Source organism: Eucyclogobius newberryi, unplaced genomic scaffold (assembly GCF_026437365.1).
Source record: "Eucyclogobius newberryi isolate DKJ021-1_F unplaced genomic scaffold, fEucNew1.0.hap1 SCAF_19, whole genome shotgun sequence".
NCBI lineage: Eukaryota > Metazoa > Chordata > Actinopteri > Gobiiformes > Gobiidae > Eucyclogobius > Eucyclogobius newberryi.
In genome coordinates, this window is record NW_027315823.1 from 3,131,497 (window position 1) to 3,152,757 (window position 21,261).

Genomic DNA, 21,261 nt, shown 5'->3' on the forward strand with positions numbered 1-21,261 from the left:
CGGCCAAAGTAAATGATACACAGGAGGCGGAGTCAGGAGGACAAACTGTGTTTCTGCTGCTTCTTTCCGGGCTAAAGAGACGTCAGCGCTGATCATGTTCTATTCCTGATTTGCATAATTGTGTTTGTCTCTGAATAAAATATGCAAATCCCCCCTCCCCCACTGATAACTGTATCTGTATTTCTCATAGCTCACTTTTAGTAGTAGCCAAATGATTTAGCTCAGACTTTAGGGATGTCTGGGAGGAATTTGCGTGTTCTTCCTGTGTCTGGGAAGTGGTATTACTTTTCTCCCCCTCAAGCCAAAACCAAACTCCTGTAATGTGACCCAGGACTCTGGCTTGGACCAGGTTCAAAATATTGGCATTTGTTTGTCTTGAACAGTTTCCATGTTGTTTTAACTTTTCTCATTATGGTTAACACTTTTGATTGACTCGCTAACATCGGCATGGTGAAAAATGAGGAAATATTAGCTTAGGAATGACCTGCTCAATAACATTTTCAGTATTTTCACCTTCTTCTCCTGCCATTAGTCCCACAAGTCTGATATTGCTCCTGTGAGATCTGGACTCCAGATCCAAGATTTTTGAGTCCCAACTCGGATACAAACTAAATATACAAAAAACTGAAATTCTATCTTTTTGGGGACCCCCTTCAGAAAGACCTTCCCATTCAAACGGATTCACTGAGATATTAAGGCGTGGTCCTACATAAAGCTCTATCGATAATTTTGGAGAAAAATTATACTCCTCTTTTTACAACCACTGGAATAAAAAAAGAACTTGAAAAATGGAACCTCATCCCATACCCATAAATCCAAGTCAAATGATTGAAACCATGAAAGTGAATGTTTAGCCCAGATTTTTACCTGTTAAAGACTCCATCTCTGGCCGGCGGTTGAAATAAAACTGGAATAAAACAATCTCAAGATTTATATGGCAAGGAAAGATCCATGCATCCAATTCAAAACTCTACAAAACAAAAAAAGGAGGTTCGGGTTTGCCTTGTCTGAAAAAGTACTTTACTTCAGCTCAGATCAGAGCGTTGCTGGTGTGACCCTGAACATGAAGCTCAATGGAAGAATATTGAGAGTAATGTTCCTGTACAGGCCTTATACTGGCAGATGACAGACGGGTGAGTCATTTGGAGGACGTGGAGAATCCTTGGGTGAAATCTTTGGCTTGGAGAAACAGGACTTTAATAGGCATTTTCAAATAAGTTATTATTATAACAAACGTATTAAACAAACCCATAACCCTCTGATCGAATTATATCTCCCACCGTCCAAAGACATGCATGTGTTAGGTCAAATTGGCAACTCTAAATTGGCCCTATGGACAAGTGTTGAAAATTAGCATATCCTGCTATAACACTTAAAACATTGCATCTGGTTCGTCCAATGCTATGTCCATAGATAAATAAATAACAATAATGTTAAAGCTTATCAATCGGAGCTCACAATGGGAAAATATCAAAATTATATTAACGAATGATGATTCAGGCAATCACTCTACTAATTATATGAAAAATAAATGGGAAAGAGATTTGATATGACTGACGAAGAATGGGAAAACACATGGAACCACAAAGTCACATGTTTGGCGGGAATACTGTTGGAAAAATGTATCAAATTATTTTTCACAACCCCCAAGAGTGCCCATTACTCTGTGTGTGTGTGTGTGTGTGTGTGTGTATGTGTGTGTGTGTGTGTGTATGTGTGTGTGTGTGTGTGTGTGTGTGTGTGTGTATGTGTGTATGTGTGTGTGTGTGTGTATGTGTGTGTGTGTGTGTGTGTGTGTGTGTGTGTGTGGTAGGGGGGAATTTAGCTGTCCAAACTAGCAATGTATTTGTACAATTTAGAAAAGTTCGGATTTATAATCCTTGATAACAATTTCATTCAAAGGGTTCTAATGGTCATTCAACACGCCCGCAACACGCCCGCAACACGCTCGCAACACGCCCGCAACACGCCCGCAACACGCCCGCAACATGCTCGCAACACGCCCGCAACACGCCCGCAACACGCTCGCAACACGCCCGCAAAACGCCCGCAACACGCCCGCAACACGCCCGCAACACGCCCGCAACACGCCCGCAACACGCCCGCAACACGCCCGCAACACGCCTGCAACACACTCGCAACACGTTCGCAACAAGTCCGCAACACGCCCGCAACACGCCCGCAACACGCCCGCAACACGCCCGCAACACGCTCGCAACATGTTCGCAACACGCCCGCAACACGCCCGCAACACGCCCGCAACACATTCGCAACACGCCCGCAACACGTTCGCAACACGCCTGCAACACATTTGCAACACACCCGCAACACGTTCGCAACACGCCCGCAACACGCCCGCAACACGCCCGCAACACGCCCGCAACACGTTCGCAACACGCCCGCAACACGCCCGCAACACATTCGCAACACACCCGCAACACGTTCGCAACACGCCCGCAACACGTTCGCAACACGCCCGCAACACGTTCGCAACACGCCCACAACACGTTCGCAACACGCCCGCAACACGTTCGCAACACGCCCGCAACACGCCCACAACACGTTCGCAACACGCCCGCAACACGCCCACAACACGTTCGCAACACGCCCGCAACACGTTCGCAACACACCCGCAACACGTTCGCAACACGCCCGCAACACGCCCGCAACACGTTCGCAACACGCCCGCAACACGCCCACAACACGTTCGCAACACGCCCACAACACGTTCGCAACACGCCCGCAACACGCCCACAACACGTTCGCAACACGCCCGCAACACGTTCGCAACACACCCGCAACACGTTCGCAACACGCCCGCAACACGCCCGCAACACGCCCGCAACACACCCGCAACACACCCGCAACACGTTCGCAACACGCCCGCAACACACCCGCAACACGTTCGCAACATACCCGCAACACGCTCGCAACACGCCCGCAACACGTTCGCGACACGCTCGCAACACGCCCGCAACACGTTCGCAACACGCCCGCAACACGTTCGCAACACGCCCGCAACACGTTCGCAACACGCCCGCAACACGCTCGCAACACGCCCGCAACACGTTCGCAACACGCCCGCAACACGTTCGCAACACGCCCGCAACACGCCCGCAACACGCCCGCAACACACCCGCAACACACCCGCAACACGTTCGCAACACGCCCGCAACACACCCGCAACACGTTCGCAACATACCCGCAACACGCTCGCAACACGCCCGCAACACGTTCGCAACACGCTCGCAACACGCCCGCAACACGCCCGCAACACGCCCGCAACACGTTCGCAACACGCCCGCAACACGTTCGCAACACGCCCGCAACACGTTCGCAACACGCCCGCAACACGCTCGCAACACGCCCGCAACACGTTCGCAACACGCCCGCAACACGTTCGCAACACGCCCGCAACACGCCCGCAACACGCCCGCAACACGCCGCACAATCAGTTTTTATTTTTCACGTTTTTTTTTAAGTTCAAGATCTTCAGGGATCCAGGTGTCCATGTAAAGACCACCGCTCACCCTCAGTGTCCTCTGGGACACAGACAATCCGCATGTTACATCTGCGTTCTTGGTTTTCCAGCTCGTCTGTTTGTCTGTCAAAACACGCACCATTCTTGGATTTCAAATCACGCATTTCCGCCAGGGCCGCGTCCATCTTTGCGTCCACTGTCTTTGTGTAATCTTGTCGATAATCTCCCGTAAGGCCGCCACAATCATTGGGGCTATTCTGCTCTGAGTCTCCTCCACAGATGAATCTGATCTGGATCTGATCACGTGACGCGGGCGGGGCAGCAGTAGCGCGGCCTGGGCGTGTTTCGGTCGGTGAAGAAGTGGCGCAGAGGCTAGCGCTGGTGCAGAACTAGTAGCTAGCTCAGGTGTAGCATTGTTAGCCTGATTCTTGGTGGCGTCTTTCTTCTTGTTTTTCTTCGACATGTTCATAAAAGAAGTGTCCAGTCTCTTCATATGTCGGCTCCCACGTGACAATATCGAGTCTCACCGGGTGAACTTGCAACAAAGACGGATTATTTCCACGGGTACGACCGCAGAAATAATATCGATCCATGGAAAGACAGATATGTCAGCATTCAAAATTCAAAAAATAAAAGTAAAAATTGCGAGGAAGTCAAACTGAGTTCTAAAGCAAGATCCCTCTGTGATGTCATCAATGTGCGCGGAGGGCCATTGAAAACACAGAGACAGTTTACATTTAACTGACGCACTTTTAAACACTCATTCAACAAAATAAAGGTGTTATATGGTTTTGTATGTCAAATCATAAATCCTATGTTATTTATATATATTTTGGCTCTTGTTTATAGTCTGGTTGCTAGGTAACAGTTGTGGAATGATTTCTGCCTAAGTCATATTTGTGCTCATGTCAATAATGCCCAATACAATCAAAAACTTTATAAAAATGGTCCAACTAGGTACAAATATGCAAAATGTTTGGTCAAATCTGAATTATAATTGTGTTCACGTATGTAGACTTTAAGTAAAGTAATAGTAGTAAAAGTGTGTTTTTCTGACATACTTCACTATGGTATACATTTGTTTCATGGTTGAGTCTGTGATGTGACACAAAAGAGGAAGTAGTAGTACTTGTAGTATTTGAATAATATGTGTGTACTGAGGAAAATGTAAATGCTCTTCATTTGACTGTGAAATAACCCTAGATAACTGTGTCTATGTTTATGGCATTTGATGTCAAATATTGTAAAATGCACACAATGGTTAAAATACACTTAAAGGTAATAGCAATAACTGTAGTGCTCTGTCTCTGTCATGTACTGAGGACACATCAGAACCAGATCAGAATTATGTTCATTGTTGTTGTGAACAAAATTCACAAACACAGGCACTTGCTTTGGTGATTCGGTGCAACATAAAACAATGAACAATTATATAAAACAGCATATATATATATATATATATATATATATATATATCAGGGGTCGGCAATTATTTTCCTCCGAGGGCCATATTCCATTCCAGGCAAGTAAGATAAGATAAGATAAGATATTCCTTTATTGTCCCACATGGGGAAATTTGATTGGTAGCGGAAAATATTAAATAAATATCACTTTTCTGTCAAATATAGGCTATTGAATCTATTATTTAATTAATTTCATGTCATCTTTATTAAGAATACAAGTGCAGACAGATGTTACAGACAGTTAAAAAAAAAGAAACTAAAATCTTTCTAGGGGCATGTATGTATGTCTGTATGGTCCAGTATATATTATATAGTATAGTATAGTCCCAGTCTGTAATGTCCAAACACGCACGTAGCTCCTCCACCTCTTACATAAAAGTAAAGAATAAAAAATAGGCTTAGTATTTGCACAAAATTTACAGTGAAATTTATAGATGAAGTGCAGAAAGTGCAAAACAGCGCAAATCATTTTTTTAAATGTTTAGTTAAAGTGACAGGTGTTAAGAAGTCCAACAGCAGAGGGAAAGAAACTGTTCTTGTGGCACCCGACTCGCCGTTAAGTGTCTTGCCCAAGAACATAACGATAGTTGCAATTGCACCGCCTCCAACCTTTAGATCAGAAGACGAGCACTTTACCACTGACCTACTGCAGCCCACAGTATTGTACCGTGATATAGCTCTCGAAACCTCCCTGCTAAATCCATACTTTGCAAATTTGTAGCGCCCTCTATCACCGGCCCCGAGAGCTGACTCCTGCTGCCTTAACTGCCTCAGTTTTGGTGTGAACCAGGGTTTGTCATTATTGAAGGTGACATAGTGTGTGATGGTATAAAGCTGTTCTCACAGAATCTAATCTATGACGTCACAGTTTCCGTGTACTAAAACTATATGTGGCAGCTCTAAAAACCTCCCAGTCTGTGATGTCCAAAACACACGTAGCTCCTCCACAGCCTCGTTGGTCCACCTCTTAGAAGTCCTCACTACAGGTTTGCAGAGCTTCAGCCTCTGTCTGTACGTGGGGATCAGGTGAACCGTGACGTGGTCTGATGAGCCCAGTGCGACTCAGGCCACGGCGTGTAAGACGTTTCTGACTGTTGAGTAGCTGTGATCCAGTGTGTTCTGCTCTCTGGTCGGGACTTTAATAAACTGTCTGTACTTTGTGGCTGAGATTCCCCTTGTTAAAATTGCCCAGGATAAAACACAAAGAGTCCAGGAAGGTCCGCTCCACACTCAGAACCAGGTCCTCGAGCGCCCTGTGCCTCCTGCACGTTCACGCTCGGCGGGATGTAAACCACGACCAGTTGATGAAAAGATATTCCAGATCAGGAGAGCAGTGTTTGGAGATCACTGTCACATCTGAAGACCAGACATCTTACAGCTTTTGGGTTTTAGTCATAGGACTTAACCCAAAGGATTTAATTCTGCTTTCTGATTGGATTAGCAGATTGAGAAATTAAACACAAAATGTTAAAGGTGCACTATGTAACTTTTTTGGTGAATGGTTTGTCGTGCAGCAGCTTAATGCTTTGCCAAGAATGTTTTTTGTCTGGGATCCAGAATATACACTTTAATTCTTTACGGTTTTACTTTATTTATTTTTCAAACTTCTCTCACCTCAGGATCTGATTAACAGTGTTTTCTGCTTCGCTCATTAATCTGCCATTTTTTCACCCCTGTAAAAAAAATGATTCTGGACTTTCCAGGCAAAGAATGTTTCACAGTATTGCATTAAACTGATCTATCTCCATGCAAACAAGTCTGGCCAATGAAAAAGTTAAGAAAACTCTTATACAGGCCAACTACACATATCATTAACACTTATATTCATTCATTTAACATTCACAGACTGACAAACTTCCACCAGCGCAGGGGCCCAGAGCGTGAAGCGCTTTGAAAACAAACACTAACATTATAAAATCGACTCTGAAATCCCATTATTTCATATTCAAAGTCTTCTCTAACTGGGCCATAATCAAAATTCTAACATACATTTTACAGAAAACATTCAGAGCTATATTAGCACCACAACTAGCGTTAGGGACAACCTAAATATTGTTCTGTGTTTCATAAGTTTGTCAGTCTGTGAATGTATTTAACCTGTTCACGCCCACCTGCCCGCACGCCCACCTGCCCACACGCTCAACTGCCCGCACGCCCACCTGCCCGCACGCCCACCTGCCCACACGCTCAACTGCCCGCACGCCCACCTGCCCGCACGCCCACCTGCCCACACGCTCAACTGCCCGCACGCCCACCTGCCCGCACGCCCACCTGCCCACACGCTCAACTGCCCGCACGCCCACCTGCCCACCTGCCCACCTGCCCGCACGCACACCTGCCCGCACGCCCACCTGCCCACACGCTCAACTGCCCGCACGCCCACCTGCCCACCTGCCCACCTGCCCGCACGCACACCTGCCCGCACGCCCACCCGCGTTTATATCTGTAGCTGGACTCGAGTCCAGTGCCAACACGGCAGAGGTGGGTCAGCCTGTCTCTGTGCCCCTCACAGACATCTGCCTCTGTCTCTCTTCTGTCCCTCCTCTGTCTTTCCTCTGTCCCTCCTCTGTCTCTCTTCTGTCTCTCTTCTGTCTCTCCTCTGTCCCTCCTTTGTCTCTCCTCTGTCCCTAGTCTGTCCTTCCTCTGTCTCTCCTCTGTCCCTCCTCTGTCCTACCTGTGTCTTTCCTCTGTCCCTCCTCTGTCCCTCCTCTGTCTCTCCTCTGTCCTTCCTCTGTCTTTCCTCTGTCTCTCCTCTGTCACTCCTCTGTCTCTCCTCTGTCCTACCTGTGTCTTTCCTCTGTCCCTCCTCTGTCCTTCCTCTGTCTTTCCTCTGTCCCTCCTCTGTCCTTCCTCTGTCTTTCCTCTGTCTCTCCTCTGTCTCTCCTCTGTCCGTCCTCTGTCTTTCCTCTGTCCCGCCACACACACCTCTGTCCTGGTTCTCGTTGCGCTTGTCTCCCTCCCTGTGAAGGTAAATTGATAAGGTTTGCTTTTATTTTGGTAACTTCCTAATTGACCGGAAGTAACAGTGAAAAAAATCAACTAAAAAGAACAAAATAAAAGACGCAAATTAAAGTAAGCTACAGTTAACAGTGAAAACTTGGTGAAACTTATAAAAACCCGACAAAGATCAAGCTACGTTCAACAGGGGAACAAGAATTGTAAAATGAATTAATGTTTTATTGAACAATATTTATTGAACAAATGATACTGGTATGGAAAACAGTTATGCTAATGTAATGGGCTAGTAACATTGATTATATGGACAAAATGGTAATTATTCTTTATTTGTTCTTGCCTGGTTAAATGACACGGAATAGAAACAATAAAGACTTATTTAACCATCAGTTCTGGCCTTCTCAACCCGACAACGCTACACTCCCGTTTTAGAAACAAACTTTTGAACTTGTTCTGCTCCTGAGCGCTCATGTGACGGTATAAAGCATACGCAAAAAGAATGCGTGTCCATTTGATTCCTTTCCGCTATGATCCCATGGGCTTTGAAGACAATGAAACATAAGCACAGCCGTACGAGTCAGCGCCGCGCCGCAGTGGTACAGAAGTCACAGTACCACAGTGACGAGAAGTAACGCAAGTGCGTCTTCTCTTTGAAACACCATATTTACAGCAGTGAAGCGCCAATTCTGCGCTGTTCCAGAGGCTGTGGGGGTGTGAATACTTTCCTTTATCTCTCCAGGGGGCGCGCTAAACAAAAGTTTGAAACGCTCTGGCCCAAGCTATAACTACTTTTTACTGAAGGTACACATGCTTATTGATTGAATAATACAAGTATTGGTTTGGAGTGTTTTGTCTGATGTCTAATAATTTCCACTTTGTCTTGTGTGTTTTTGTCCTGGTTTGTGTGGACCACGGTGGGCAGAGCAGGCACGGAGTGAGACGTCTGTCCGCCGCTCCCCCCACGCTCTGCGCTCAGATTCCCCGTCAGAGTGAGACCTCTGCTGGCTCCGTGTGTGACAGCTGCTCGGTGATTGTCGGTACCGGAGGACATTTTGAGCCCGTTTCGTCGGTCAGCGTCCTGATTCTTGCCCCTGATCAAACCCGGAGCTCGGGCTTTGTGTTCTTCCACCGCCACAATCCGCCCGAAACCCGCACACGACTCGCACCGTCTTCCTCTCCGCCAGCGTTCACTTTAGCACAGTTAGCACAGTCCCATGCTAGTGTTGTTAGCCCGTTAGCTCCGCTGTCTCCCCGGCCTGGCCTCCTCCTCCTCCTTCTCCGCCTGCTCCTCCACGACAGCCGGTCCCTCGGCGCAGAAACAATGGCTTTAAAGCGGATTTCCAAGGTAAACACGCCCGGCCGCCCGCACACGACACGACGCCCCCGCGTTTCGCCCGTTTCCCCGCCGATCCGGGCCGTGTTATGAGCGTTAGCCGCGTTAGCTTAGCTCCGTGTCACCGCCGCGGAACTGGGGAATCATGCTATGGACTGAGCATTAGCAGCAGGTGTTTTCAACGGCGTTAAAAGCTAGAATAAGAAGATGCATTTTCGGTCAATATAGGAGTATACTAAGTTAAATAAATAACCGTTTTCACAGTTTATCCGTGGGTGAAATGATTCGGCCATGAAAGGACATTTGTCGTCGTTTCCCTTCAGTCGTACGCGTTATTGCACACGGGCTAAACAAGTAGTGCGATCCGAGGCCGTGTGTTTGTAAAACGTGTGTAAAACTGTCCTGGAGCTGATGAAAACGCGTTTAAAACTGTCCTGGAGCTGATGAAAACGCGTTTAAAACTGTCCTGGAGCTGATGAAAACGTGTTTAAAACTGTCCTGGAGCTACTGAACATGTGTCTCAACCTACATTTGCTCTTGATTTGGGTTCAGACACTGGCCGGCCCGGGATGTAGAACCCTTTTCTGGACCGGTCACTCCTGAACGAATCAGGGTTTTTAGACTTGTCCATTATAGAAAATCAACTAGCCACGTTCTAAAATGAATCTTAAATGCAAAGTCATCTGCGCTAATGTTTTTGCATGACGAAATGGCTAATGTTTTGTGGTTTTGAAATAACAAGTGTTGGTTACATGAATGAACATTGCAGACTTCTTTTCCAACATGTCGTTTGACACAACAGGAACTAGTTTAAACCAGAACAAAAGTGAAAGCCAGTCATAAGCTTAACCAAGAATGAACCTGTTTAAAGGTACATTATGTCACTTTTCAGGCCGGTCACCTGCTTGTCCCCATGGCGATCTCACTGCTTTACCTAAAATGTTCCGCTCTATGGTGTTTACGGTCTTGATCTGGCATTTATTGAATTACTGATGTTTTCATGGGTCAAAATGACCTCGAAAAACATGTGTCCTGACTGTGAGCAGCAGACTTGCCTCTCCACAGATCTGACCTGTAGCGAGGGATGCTTAACAGCTTAAAATTATGTTCTGGGTCAAGACCGGTCAGTAAATAGTCTAGTGACGTAATGAAAGGGCCGAGCAGGTCATTGGCTGAACCGATAACTGACCCCCACAGCGTTCTCTCATTTATTCTTTGTTTATTTAAAGATGACTACAGTTTAGATTCATTTTCAGCCAACACTTAAGTCGAGAGGTGAAACATTTAGAACTCAAACATGCTCTTAAATTCAGTGGGCAGTGAGTTTCCTGCTCTTGTGCGCTTTGGTCTTTGCATAGACACTCGTTATTATATATAAATGATCATTCTTAAGGATGTCGGTGAGAAAAGGGTTAGATATTTGTCTTGCTGCTGTGGCTGAAACCGATATTTGCCGATACCGATATTTCAATTCTTAAATCATAGTTGAAGTAAAAATCACAAACTAACTTTTCACTTTAGGCTGAATAATGACGACCTTTGCACGCTTGTTTAATACTGGGGCACATCTCCATGGAAACCAGAAAGTTAGAGTTCAGCTTTTTATGAAACGTAAACCAGGATGAGGCTGGACCACACCTAAACCAGATTTACCACCAGTACTCGACTCTAAAGTACCGTACTTTCAGAGTTATACAGCACTCCTGAATAAAAGCTGTGCACACAAAATTAATGAAGAAAATTGAACTTGTCCATATACAAGGTCATAACATGAGATGTTTACACAAATACTAAGGCTGCGGCTATTTTATTACTTGGTTTACGGATCCGCCGCACTTAGATGATTTCTACAATATAAATAAAATAAATCATCAATTTTTTAAAATAAAGTTCCGCAGACGACGCAAAATGGGATTAAATGAGATATAAAAAGCAGTATTAAGTCATAAGATAAGAGCGCGTGAAGCAATTTTTCGTCAAAATCCTGCGGGAGTCATTTATTTAGGAAAGCATTGTTGTGATGGAGCGCTGCCGTCTAGTGCGCGGTCCCAGCGAGAGAGCACGCGTCCGTTTTCCTGTCCGCTGCGCGCCTTTATATCGCAAATACACATTTTAAACCCGTTTACCACATTTTCTCCAGCGCGTTTTGCCGGTGCACACCTAGAAGTGTCGGTTCTACCAATGCAAAACACGCAAAAACTACTGTTACTCACCTGCACGCCGCGTCCCTCCCGTGGTCCGTTTTGGGCAAACCCGGAAGAAAAAATCTTTTGAAATGGAATTAATATTTATGTCGTCCGCCTGTTCAATACATTTCATTTAAAAATCCATTAACCAAGTAATGAAATTACTGCGGCCTAATGGTAGTGATGCGCATTTTGAACTGGGGTCTCCTTCGGTTCACCGGAAATCCACTGAGCTGCAGGTTTAGATAAGTGAATTTGAATTGGATTGTAATAAAAGGTCCCTCCCTGTCCCCTCTGTCCTTGATGACTCTGTGTGAGCTGATTTATCTGTGTCTTCACATCTGGTTCTTCACATCTGGTTCATCTGCTCCCGAGCTCGTATTTACACAGAAATATGGTCCATGTAGTGATGCACATGTTGTCTTTTGGCCAAGAAAGTCTCATTTAATGCAGCAGCTTCTAAACTGCAGATGCGTATATCGCATGTGCGCCCTTCGTGTGTCTGTATTCTGCCATGTCTAGAGTCACTTCCTCATTAGACTAATTTTTACCTGAATATGAGTCTGATTGTAATAAAACACAGCATTTTGAGACTTAAAATACAGTGACCCCTGACGTCGTCTTCGACAGTGTGTCAAACGCTTGTGCTTCCTGCTTGAGCGCCCCCCGGTGGCCATTGGCTGGTTAAAATCTATAAATTAGAGGCACCGTTGTAATGAGCGCAAGGTTCAAAGCGTGGGGGGGGGAAGTAGTGGCCTTTAAGTGCCAGTGCTAGGGTTGGATCTGCATCAGGACTAATCTGGGATATTAAACCAGGTCCTGTAGCGGTCCACACTGGTGCTCGTGTGGCCTCTCTGAGATGAAAGTCGATGCTATGGTCTACATACCCATGTGTGAAAGTCTAAACCAAGTCTAAACTGGGTCTGGGTCTTGTCTTGATACAAATATATCCCAGTGCTGAGTCCACAAAGTCTGGTCCAGGACTAAATCAAGACCAGCCCTGACTGTAACTGTACTACAATTAAGAAACTAGACCCCTGTCATATCGTGTGCGTCCTACTTTGAATTAGTCTGCTCTTACCTTTTCCTGGTGTTGAGTCCTGTTTGGTCTTGTTTGGTCCTCTTTAGCCTTGTTTTAGCGCTGATTCAACCCAGAGACGGTCCTTGGTTTGTTCTGGTTTACTGTAATTCACTTTAATTGTCCTGGAAACCTGAACTAAAGGAGCATTCAAATCTAACTGAAGCTATTTTTTGTGTCCTTAGGAGCTAACGGACCTGTCGAAAGACCCTCCCGCTCAGTGCTCTGCCGGACCAGTGGGAGAAGACAGTAAGATTTGTTTCCGGACCAAAGTCATAACACTGCCCTGAGCCCCTCCAGGACCCTCGAGCACGGCTGTGATACAGTCATCTGGTGTCACTGACGATGAGAGTCCTGAGGGTTTTTAGGATGCCAGGAGCAGAGATGGAAGCAGGCCGCTCACGATAACATGATTATATAGTAAAAGTAGCAGTAGTAATATATTATTTGTCATTGAGACGAGAGGTTATCCACTGCCATGGCTCCGTGCTCGAAATGTCCCAACAGCAGCTTTTGTTTCACCCATTTTGAGTTTTTGTTTTGCTCAATATAGATTTATACAGTAAAATGGAGACTAAAAGTAGTTTCTCTGTTGTTGTTGCTGCAGCTGTGCAGCTCTTAGCTAGCTTATTTTCTAATGTTCTCTAATTATTATTATTATTTTATTAATTTTCTAATTTCTCTAGTGTGCACTCTAGTGTGCTCTCTAACGTGCACTCTAGTGTTCTCTGATGTGCACTCTAGTGTTCTCTGATGTGCACTCTAGTGTTCTCTGATGTGCACTCTAGTGTTCTCTGATGTGCACTCTAGTGTTCTCTCTGAGGTGCACTCTAGTGTACTCTCTGATGTGCACTCTAGTGTTCTCTCTGATGTGCACTCTAGTGCTCTTTAATGTGCTCTCTAGTGTTCTCTAATGTGCTCTCTAACGTGCACTCTAGTGTTCTCTCTGATGTGCACTCTAGTGTTCTCTAATGTGCTCTCTAACGTGCACTCTAGTGTTCTCTAATGTGCTCTAATGTGCACTCTAGTGTTCTCTCTGATGTGCACTCTAGTGCTCTCTAATGTGTTCTCTAATGTGCACTCTAGTGTTCTCTCTAACGTGCACTCTAGTGTTCTCTAATGTGCTCTCTAACGTGCACTCTAGTGTTCTCTAATGTGCTCTCTAACGTGCACTCTAGTGTTCTCTGATGTGCACTCTAGTGTTCTCTCTGATGTGCACTCTAGTGTTCTCTCTGATGTGCACTCTAGTGTTCTCTCTGATGTGCACTCTAGTGTTCTCTCTGATGTGCACTCTAGTGCTCTTTAATGTGCTCTCTAGTGTTCTCTAATGTGCTCTCTAACGTGCACTCTAGTGTTCTCTCTGATGTGCACTCTAGTGTTCTCTAATGTGCTCTCTAACGTGCACTCTAGTGTTCTCTAATGTGCACTCTAGTGTTCTCTCTGATGTGCACTCTAGTGTTCTCTCTGATGTGCACTCTAGTGTTCTCTCTGATGTGCACTCTAGTGTTCTCTCTGATGTGCACTCTAGTGTTCTCTCTGATGTGCACTCTAGTGTTCTCTCTGATGTGCACTCTAGTGTTCTCTCTGATGTGCACTCTAGTGTTCTCTCTGATGTGCACTCTAGTGTTCTCTCTGATGTGCACTCTAGTGCTCTTTAATGTGCTCTCTAGTGTTCTCTAATGTGCTCTCTAACGTGCACTCTAGTGTTCTCTAATGTGCACTCTAGTGTTCTCTCTGATGTGCACTCTAGTGTTCTCTCTGATGTGCACTCTAGTGTTCTCTCTGATGTGCACTCTAGTGTTCTCTCTGATGTGCACTCTAGTGTTCTCTCTGATGTGCACTCTAGTGTTCTCTATGATGTGCACTCTAGTGTTCTCTCTGATGTGCACTCTAGTGTTCTCTCTGATGTGCACTCTAGTGTTCTCTCTGATGTGCACTCTGATGTGCACTCTAGTGTTCTCTGATGTGCTCTCTAATGTGCTTCCCTGTCCCTCCAGTGTTTCATTGGCAGGCCACTATAATGGGCCCTGTAAGTATCACTTTATCTGAGGAACCTTTTCACTTTGTAGCTGTTGGACTCAAACTAAAGGGTTCTTTTCTGTGTTGCAGCCGGACAGTCCATATCAAGGAGGGGTCTTCTTCCTCACCATTCATTTCCCCACAGACTACCCCTTCAAACCACCCAAGGTCAGCCCTTTAGCCCTGACTCAGTCCTGTCTACATAGAGCACAGCTCAGGCCTATCCACAAATACACTCCATCTAAAGCATGTGTCATCACACGGAGCAGAAAAGGTTTATTGACACTGGAACGATTCAGTGCAACTTACAACAATGAACAATAATGAGGCAAAATATATCAACTAAGGCACTAGAATTTCCCCATTGTGGGACAAATAAAGGCTTATCTTATTAAAGAAAACAATTCCAAGTTACTAATAAGACAAATGTAGGCTTGGTACGTACACAAAATGTACAGTTAAGTTCACAGGAGTGCAGCTGTGTCCCAGGAAGGAGTCTTCTGTTTAAAGGACCTTTATGTGATGTTCACGGCAGAATCTCTCCCACTGCATGAGTTCAGGAGGCAGAATGACCTGATGACCCTCAGCGCTCTGTGGAGCCTTGTGTGTACTATAGAGTTGTGCTACTTCAGTTTCCTTGTTCACACGCACCAAGAGTCCAGGTCCCCTTTGGTACTGACCCAAAAGGTCAGAAAAGTAGTGGTGCAGGGGAAAAGTATGTAAATACTTAAAGAACAGCAGAGTTCGTATTTGAACATATGTCTACATGAGCCCAAACAAGGCACAGTAAAAACACCTGAAAGTCATCTCCTCTTTCCATGTGGATTTGACGCCCACATCTCTGCCATGTTTCTGTTGACATTTTACAACTGTTCTGCACATGCCATGTTTTGTGTAATACATGTAGCAAGACTGCGTGTGGCGCTGTACGCAGAGTCCCCACATTTAGACCGTCTGAATCTGCCTCACCCTCACATGATGATGAGGAGGAGGATGATGATGATGCAGATGCACAGGAACATGGAACTGTTCTGAGGGACAAACGCCACCAAAAGGCCACTCATGGGCTTTGTTCACACTGCAGGTCAATTCAGATTTTTTCAAGGCAGAAATGAATCCGATCTGTACTTTTCGAATGCGACTTCAGTCTGAGCTCGGGTCTCGTTTATCCAACCTAAATGTCATCAATAGGCAACATTTCCTGTCAGTGGAAGAAGTTTGTGAACTAATCCATAAACATGAGAGTGACACACTTATTCAGGCAAAAATACAGAGTTTGTACCATGATCTGGCAGTATTTGAGTATTCTTCTGTGTGAGGGCGGGGCACGTCCAGCTGCATTCAGCTCACACCAGACACAAACACAAGTTTAATGTGAACAACCACATAAAAAAATCAGATTTAAATAAATCACAATTGTTCTTGTGGCGGAAGGTTCTGGTCCGGATGGACCGTGGCCTCCTGCCTGAGGGGAGTGGCCTCCTGCCCGAGGGGAGTGGCCTCCTGCCTGAGGGGTGTGGCCTCCTGCCTGAGGGGTGTGGCCTCCTGCCTGAGGGGAGTGGCCTCCTGCCCGAGGGGAGTGGCCTCCTGCCTGAGGGGTGTGGCCTCCTGCCTGAGGGGTGTGGCCTCCTGCCTGAGGGGAGTGGCCTCCTGCCTATGGACCGTGGCCTCCTGCCTGAGGGGAGTGGCCTCCTGCCTGAGGGGAGTGGCCTCCTGCCTGAGGGGAGTGGCCTCCTGCCCGAGGGAAGTGGCCTCCTGCCCGAGGGGTGTGGCCTCCTGCCCGAGGGGAGTGGCCTCCTGCCTGAGGGGAGTGGCCTCCTGCCTGAGGGGAGTGGCCTCCTGCCTGAGGGGAGTGGCCTCCTGCCTGAGGGGAGTGGCCTCCTGCCTGACTGCGATCCGACTCGCACGTCCCAGAGTCCTGAAGACGTACAGGTCCTGCAGATATGGAAGTCTGCAGCCGATCACCTTCTCAGCAGAGGGCGCTGTAGTCTCTGTTTGTCCCTGGCTGTGGCTCCAGCGTACCACACGGTGATGGAGGAGGTGATGGAGGAGGTGAGGGTGGACTCAATGATGGCCGTGTAGAACTGCATCATCATCTCCGCTGGCAGCTTGGCTCAGCTGCTGCAGGAAGTACATCCTCTGCTGGACCTTCTTGATGAGGAGCTGATGGTCCCAGTGTCTGAGACATTCTTTCCCAGCACTGACTCCGATCCGTCAGGAAGTCAGTGCTCCACCTGCAGGTGGAGTCAGTGCTCCACCTGCAGGTGGAGTCAGTGCTCCACCTGCAGGTCAGCAGTCCTGGAGCAGAGCAGGAGGATGGATCCTGACATGGGTTCCCAGGGAGTCCAGATGCTGCAGGATGAAGTGGAGAGCCAGGTTGTTGTGGTCCACAGACCTGTTTGACTGATGAGAGCTCTTCACAGATGTATGAGCGGACACACAATTTACGAACAGACAAAACAAAGCGCAACAAAACGCAGAGGCAGCTTCAGCTCCTTGGCTCACGTCTGACTCCTGCAGTTACAGCAGATTGATGTGAAGACTCGAGGCTGGTTTATAGTCTCCTGTCAAAGCTGCGACACACGGCCAATTGTAAAGGTGTGGCTCTTGCTGTCTGTGTGTGTGTGTCTGTCCGTGTGCGTCTGTGAGTTCTGTAACTATAAACCTACACTCGCTGAAACTGTGACTCAGTTTATTCACTAACGGGCCTTAAATCCACATCCACATGGGGCTGATGAGTTCTTGTGATGTTTCAGACATGGATTGTGTTTAGCGCTGATAAACACGGTTAGTTTACGGTGTGTAATATTGAGTTTGTGGATAAAAGCGCACGTGAGGTAAAGTTTGTGCTTGTGTTTTCAGGTGGCATTCACGACCAGAATTTACCACCCCAACATCAACAGTAACGGCAGCATCTGTCTGGACATTTTGAGATCGCAGTGGTCTCCAGCACTAACAGTCTCAAAAGGTGCACTTACCCCCCCCCCACCACCACCACCATCCCACACCCCAAATATGTCTCCTGTGATGTGTTCAAGTTGTGTGCGTACATCGGAATGTCGGGCATGTGCTGTTTCTCTCACTGCTGTAATTCTCTCTGCTGACAGTAGATGGAGCCACAGTGACGTGCGTGATTTAGTTTTTGTAAAGAAAAAATGTGCATTCTGAAACACGAGATGCCAAAGTAAAGTCACTGAAGAGCACGTTTAAAGGCCAAGAAGAAAACAAATCATGTTGAACTCGCTAAACTAAACCTTTCTCTGTAACGAGCTGTTTTGTGTGTTTTTCCGCAGTCCTATTGTCCATCTGTTCTCTGTTATGTGACCCCAACCCCGATGACCCTCTAGTGCCCGAGATCGCCCGCATCTACAAAACTGACCCTGCTAGGTGAGCGTATTTACCTACACGATCCCATAGGTCAAATTGGGCGGGGGGCGGGGAGCGGGTATTGTAGGAAAAGTTAGGTGGGACCCACACATCAGGTTTACAAGACGCTCGGGAGAACATTCTGGATTGTTCCACGATCAGAGGATGAGACGCTCCAATAGAAGACACCTCCACATGGATCAGTAGCTGCTCTTTGAGGGATCAGGACACTACAACAGAGTCCAGGAGGTGCCCACCAGCTCGGAGGGGAAAACAAGTCTGAAAAGATCTCTCAGCCTGTGGATGCTTGGACTCTTAACAAAGATAAACGAGCCAGAAACCAGGCAAAAGGGAAACAGAACCAATATGTGTCTGGACTGTCTGAAAAACAACAAACGATTTTTAGACGGCAAAACATTCCCATTTCTTATTAGAAAGCAAAACTTTAAGACAAAACTTGGTTCACCCTAAAGACAAGCTGCCTACACAAAAACAGAGCAATGTAGTGTATTCTGTCCAATGCAGTGAAGAAAGGTGTAAAGAGCGCCACATAGTGAGACTAAACGGGCACTGCACCAGAGGCTTTCTCAGCACAGAAGACACTGGAGTTCAGGACCACAGAGCGTCGTGCATCTTCATCTTAAAGACACAAACCATTTATCCAAGACAGTGAGGAGAAGATTCAGAGCAGGAGAAGAGATGTGAGAGGTTTGAAAGAGTTAAAGACGCAGCATTTGTTTAAGGATGGATTCTAACCGGATCATCGGGAGGGCGGGACTTACTCAGTAGAATAAATATCATAACGTCTTTTTCTAAAAACAGTGTTCTATTGTAGGAAGTTTTAATTGTATCATCTACAACTCTGGACCATCGAGGGAAAACACCAACTTATAAAAGTAATTGTAGTTGTATTTTGATCGTGGTAAAGATTCTCTGGACTATCGACTCCAAACAAAATGATTCAATGCAGGTCAATAATACACAGGTATTTAAAAACTAAAATGATCTTTAGTGATCCAAAATTTGAAAGCTAGGTTTTTACTGATGCTTTAGTTAAATGTAGCTCGTGGTCTGAATGAACTTGTGAATGTTGTCAAACTAAAGTGGTTGTAAACTGTAGGTACAACAGACTAGCCAGGGAGTGGACAGAGAAGTACGCCATGCTGTGAGGGTAAGAGACGGTGTTCATGTGGAAGTCCTTCAAACGTCCACCTTTCCACTGGTCCTGTTCCGAGTGGGATGGCACGGTCCAAAAGTGACGTTTGAGCCGTCCGAACCCCTGCGAGGTCCGAACCCCTGCGAGGTCCGAACCCCTGCGAGGTCTAGCGTCCTAAGAGATTCGGGTCCCTTTTGGCTCATGGGACGCTTTTGAGTAGGTGAAGGAAAAGAGAGATGACAAAAAGAATCTTTGTCTTTAAAGGAATATCTTATCTTATCTTAACTCTGACTTGATCTCATGCTAAAGCGCTGTATTTCCACTGATGCTAACTTACGCGTCAAGCCTTAGCAACACAAAGCTAGCAAAGCACGTTAGCAGCAGACGTTTCCTGTTTATCGTCGCACGACACTCCCTTTGTCAAGAGCCAAAATCTGATTTTTCCAAGTCATAATGCGTCTGACATTAGCATTAGCATTAGCATGACACGAAGAGAGGTTGAAACGCGGCGTAGAGGCTTTGCAGAGAAGTCAAAGAAATGAGGCAAAACTGTTCCCGTTTACGCTAGCGTTAGCCACATCGTCCACGCACAAAAACTGAATTACCGGAACGAAACGTCTTTTTTGTTTTGATCAAGCTCAGGATTAAAAAAAAGTATAATTGAGGTAAAGGTTTAGACTTGATTTGTGAATAAAACATGAGTTTGGGCGGTAGCTCTCGCAGCAGCGCTCTGTCACTCTGAGGGGCCGAGGCCAGTGGAAACGTGACTCATGTCGAGGCTGAACTCTGGGCTGAGCATGGACTCTCACATACTCACTGCTGCCCCCTAGAGGGCGTCACGTGCTCTGCGGCTGCCTCCAGTGTGCAGCGAATGGTTTGTTCTCGCCTGCACAAATGACTCGTTTGATACGCGCCACTCACATCAGAACAAATGACTCGAATCTTTAGCGGTTTTGACGTTTTTGGAGAGATTCTGGAGCCTTTCTGCCCCGTGACTGTGAGAAGTAATAACGGAAGCTTCTCTGGACTTTCATGACGAGGGAAACATAGAAAAATAGTCTTTAGAAGCCTTTGTTCAAATTTTAACATTTTATTTATTCAAAAGTCTTGATGTACAATGGAAATAATACTTTGACTAGACCAGGGGTGGGCAATTATTTTCCTCCGAGGGCCATATTCGAATCCAGGCAAATAGCGAAGGCCGGCCTGCGATCAGTGGTGTGAAAAAAAGAGGAAAAAATCAACAAAATTTAATATCAAATAAAATATCACTTTTCTGTCAAATATAGGCTTTTGAAGCTATTATTTAATTCATTTCACGTCCTATGTATTAAGGATACAAGTGCAGACAGATGCATGAGGGCAAAAAAAGACATTTAAAAAAAATATTACATGGCATGTTTGGCGGGCCGGATTATAAAGACTAACGGGCCACATGTTGCCTGCGGGCCGTAGGTTGCCCACCCCTGGACTAGACTAACAAAGCCTTGTTTACTTTATGAAATCTGTTCCACCGCTTCTTCAGATGTGTTTTTGTCCTTGCAGTGACAGTACCCTCAAACTTCATATCAGAGCTTAGATTATACGTGAAAAGTCACTTCCCAAATACTTTAAACAGGAGTAAAGTACTTTTGAAGTTGCAGCACTTTGGACTCGTGTTTGGAGCATGGCATCGTGGGTCCTCGCTCCGGTCCCTAATCTAACCGTCTCTTTCCCTCTTTCAGATACAACAAGACCGCTCAGGACTGGACCCAAAAATACGCCATGTGAACATGCCCCGCCCCTTCCCTCATCCCCACCTCTTCACCTTTTGAGTTGACCTTTGACCTCTGGGTTGTCCTGATGATGAAATGCTTTTTGGAAGTGTGTGGTTTTTCTTTTCTTGGGGACTTTTGGTGTGTTAGTGCCAACACGCAGGAGCCCGCCCACGTGCTGCATGTCTCACAATCATGTTTATTTAATTTTGTTCTTGTTTTTAGTCGACGAGCCGCTGTCACAAGGATTTTATCATTCAATAAAAAATGGCTCCAAAATGGCTTCCCTGGTTTCATTTGGCGCATCATGGGGGTTTTATTGGCTCACTCGTGCTCAGGGAACTCAGACTACGCTTTCCCGAGCGCATAATCAGCTCCAACATTTGAAGAAAAACACATTTTGTAAATGTAGATGATGTAGACGACCTGGAGAATGTTTGTCTGTCTTTTTTAACACGATGTTTGCTCAG

At 46.1% G+C, this 21,261-nt stretch overlaps 1 protein-coding gene across 2 annotated transcripts; it reads left to right on the forward strand.

Moving 5' to 3' along the window:
* Positions 1–8,865: 8,865 nt before the first annotated feature.
* On the forward strand, positions 8,866–21,070 carry LOC140365176 (ubiquitin-conjugating enzyme E2 2-like). Of its 2 annotated transcripts, XM_072451441.1 has the most exons (8): positions 8,866–9,244; positions 12,682–12,745; positions 14,494–14,525; positions 14,606–14,683; positions 17,378–17,483; positions 17,809–17,902; positions 19,002–19,052; positions 20,762–21,070. In XM_072451441.1, exons 1-7 carry the CDS (start codon positions 9,221–9,223, stop codon positions 19,048–19,050), a joined length of 447 nt encoding a protein of 148 aa, XP_072307542.1. In that variant the 5' UTR covers positions 8,866–9,220; the 3' UTR covers positions 19,051–19,052; positions 20,762–21,070. The 2 variants fall into 2 exon arrangements, with proteins under 2 accessions (XP_072307542.1, XP_072307544.1); XM_072451443.1 differs by lacking the exon at positions 19,002–19,052 and having other exon boundaries at positions 8,869–9,244.
* The last annotated feature ends 191 nt before the right edge of the window (positions 21,071–21,261 follow it).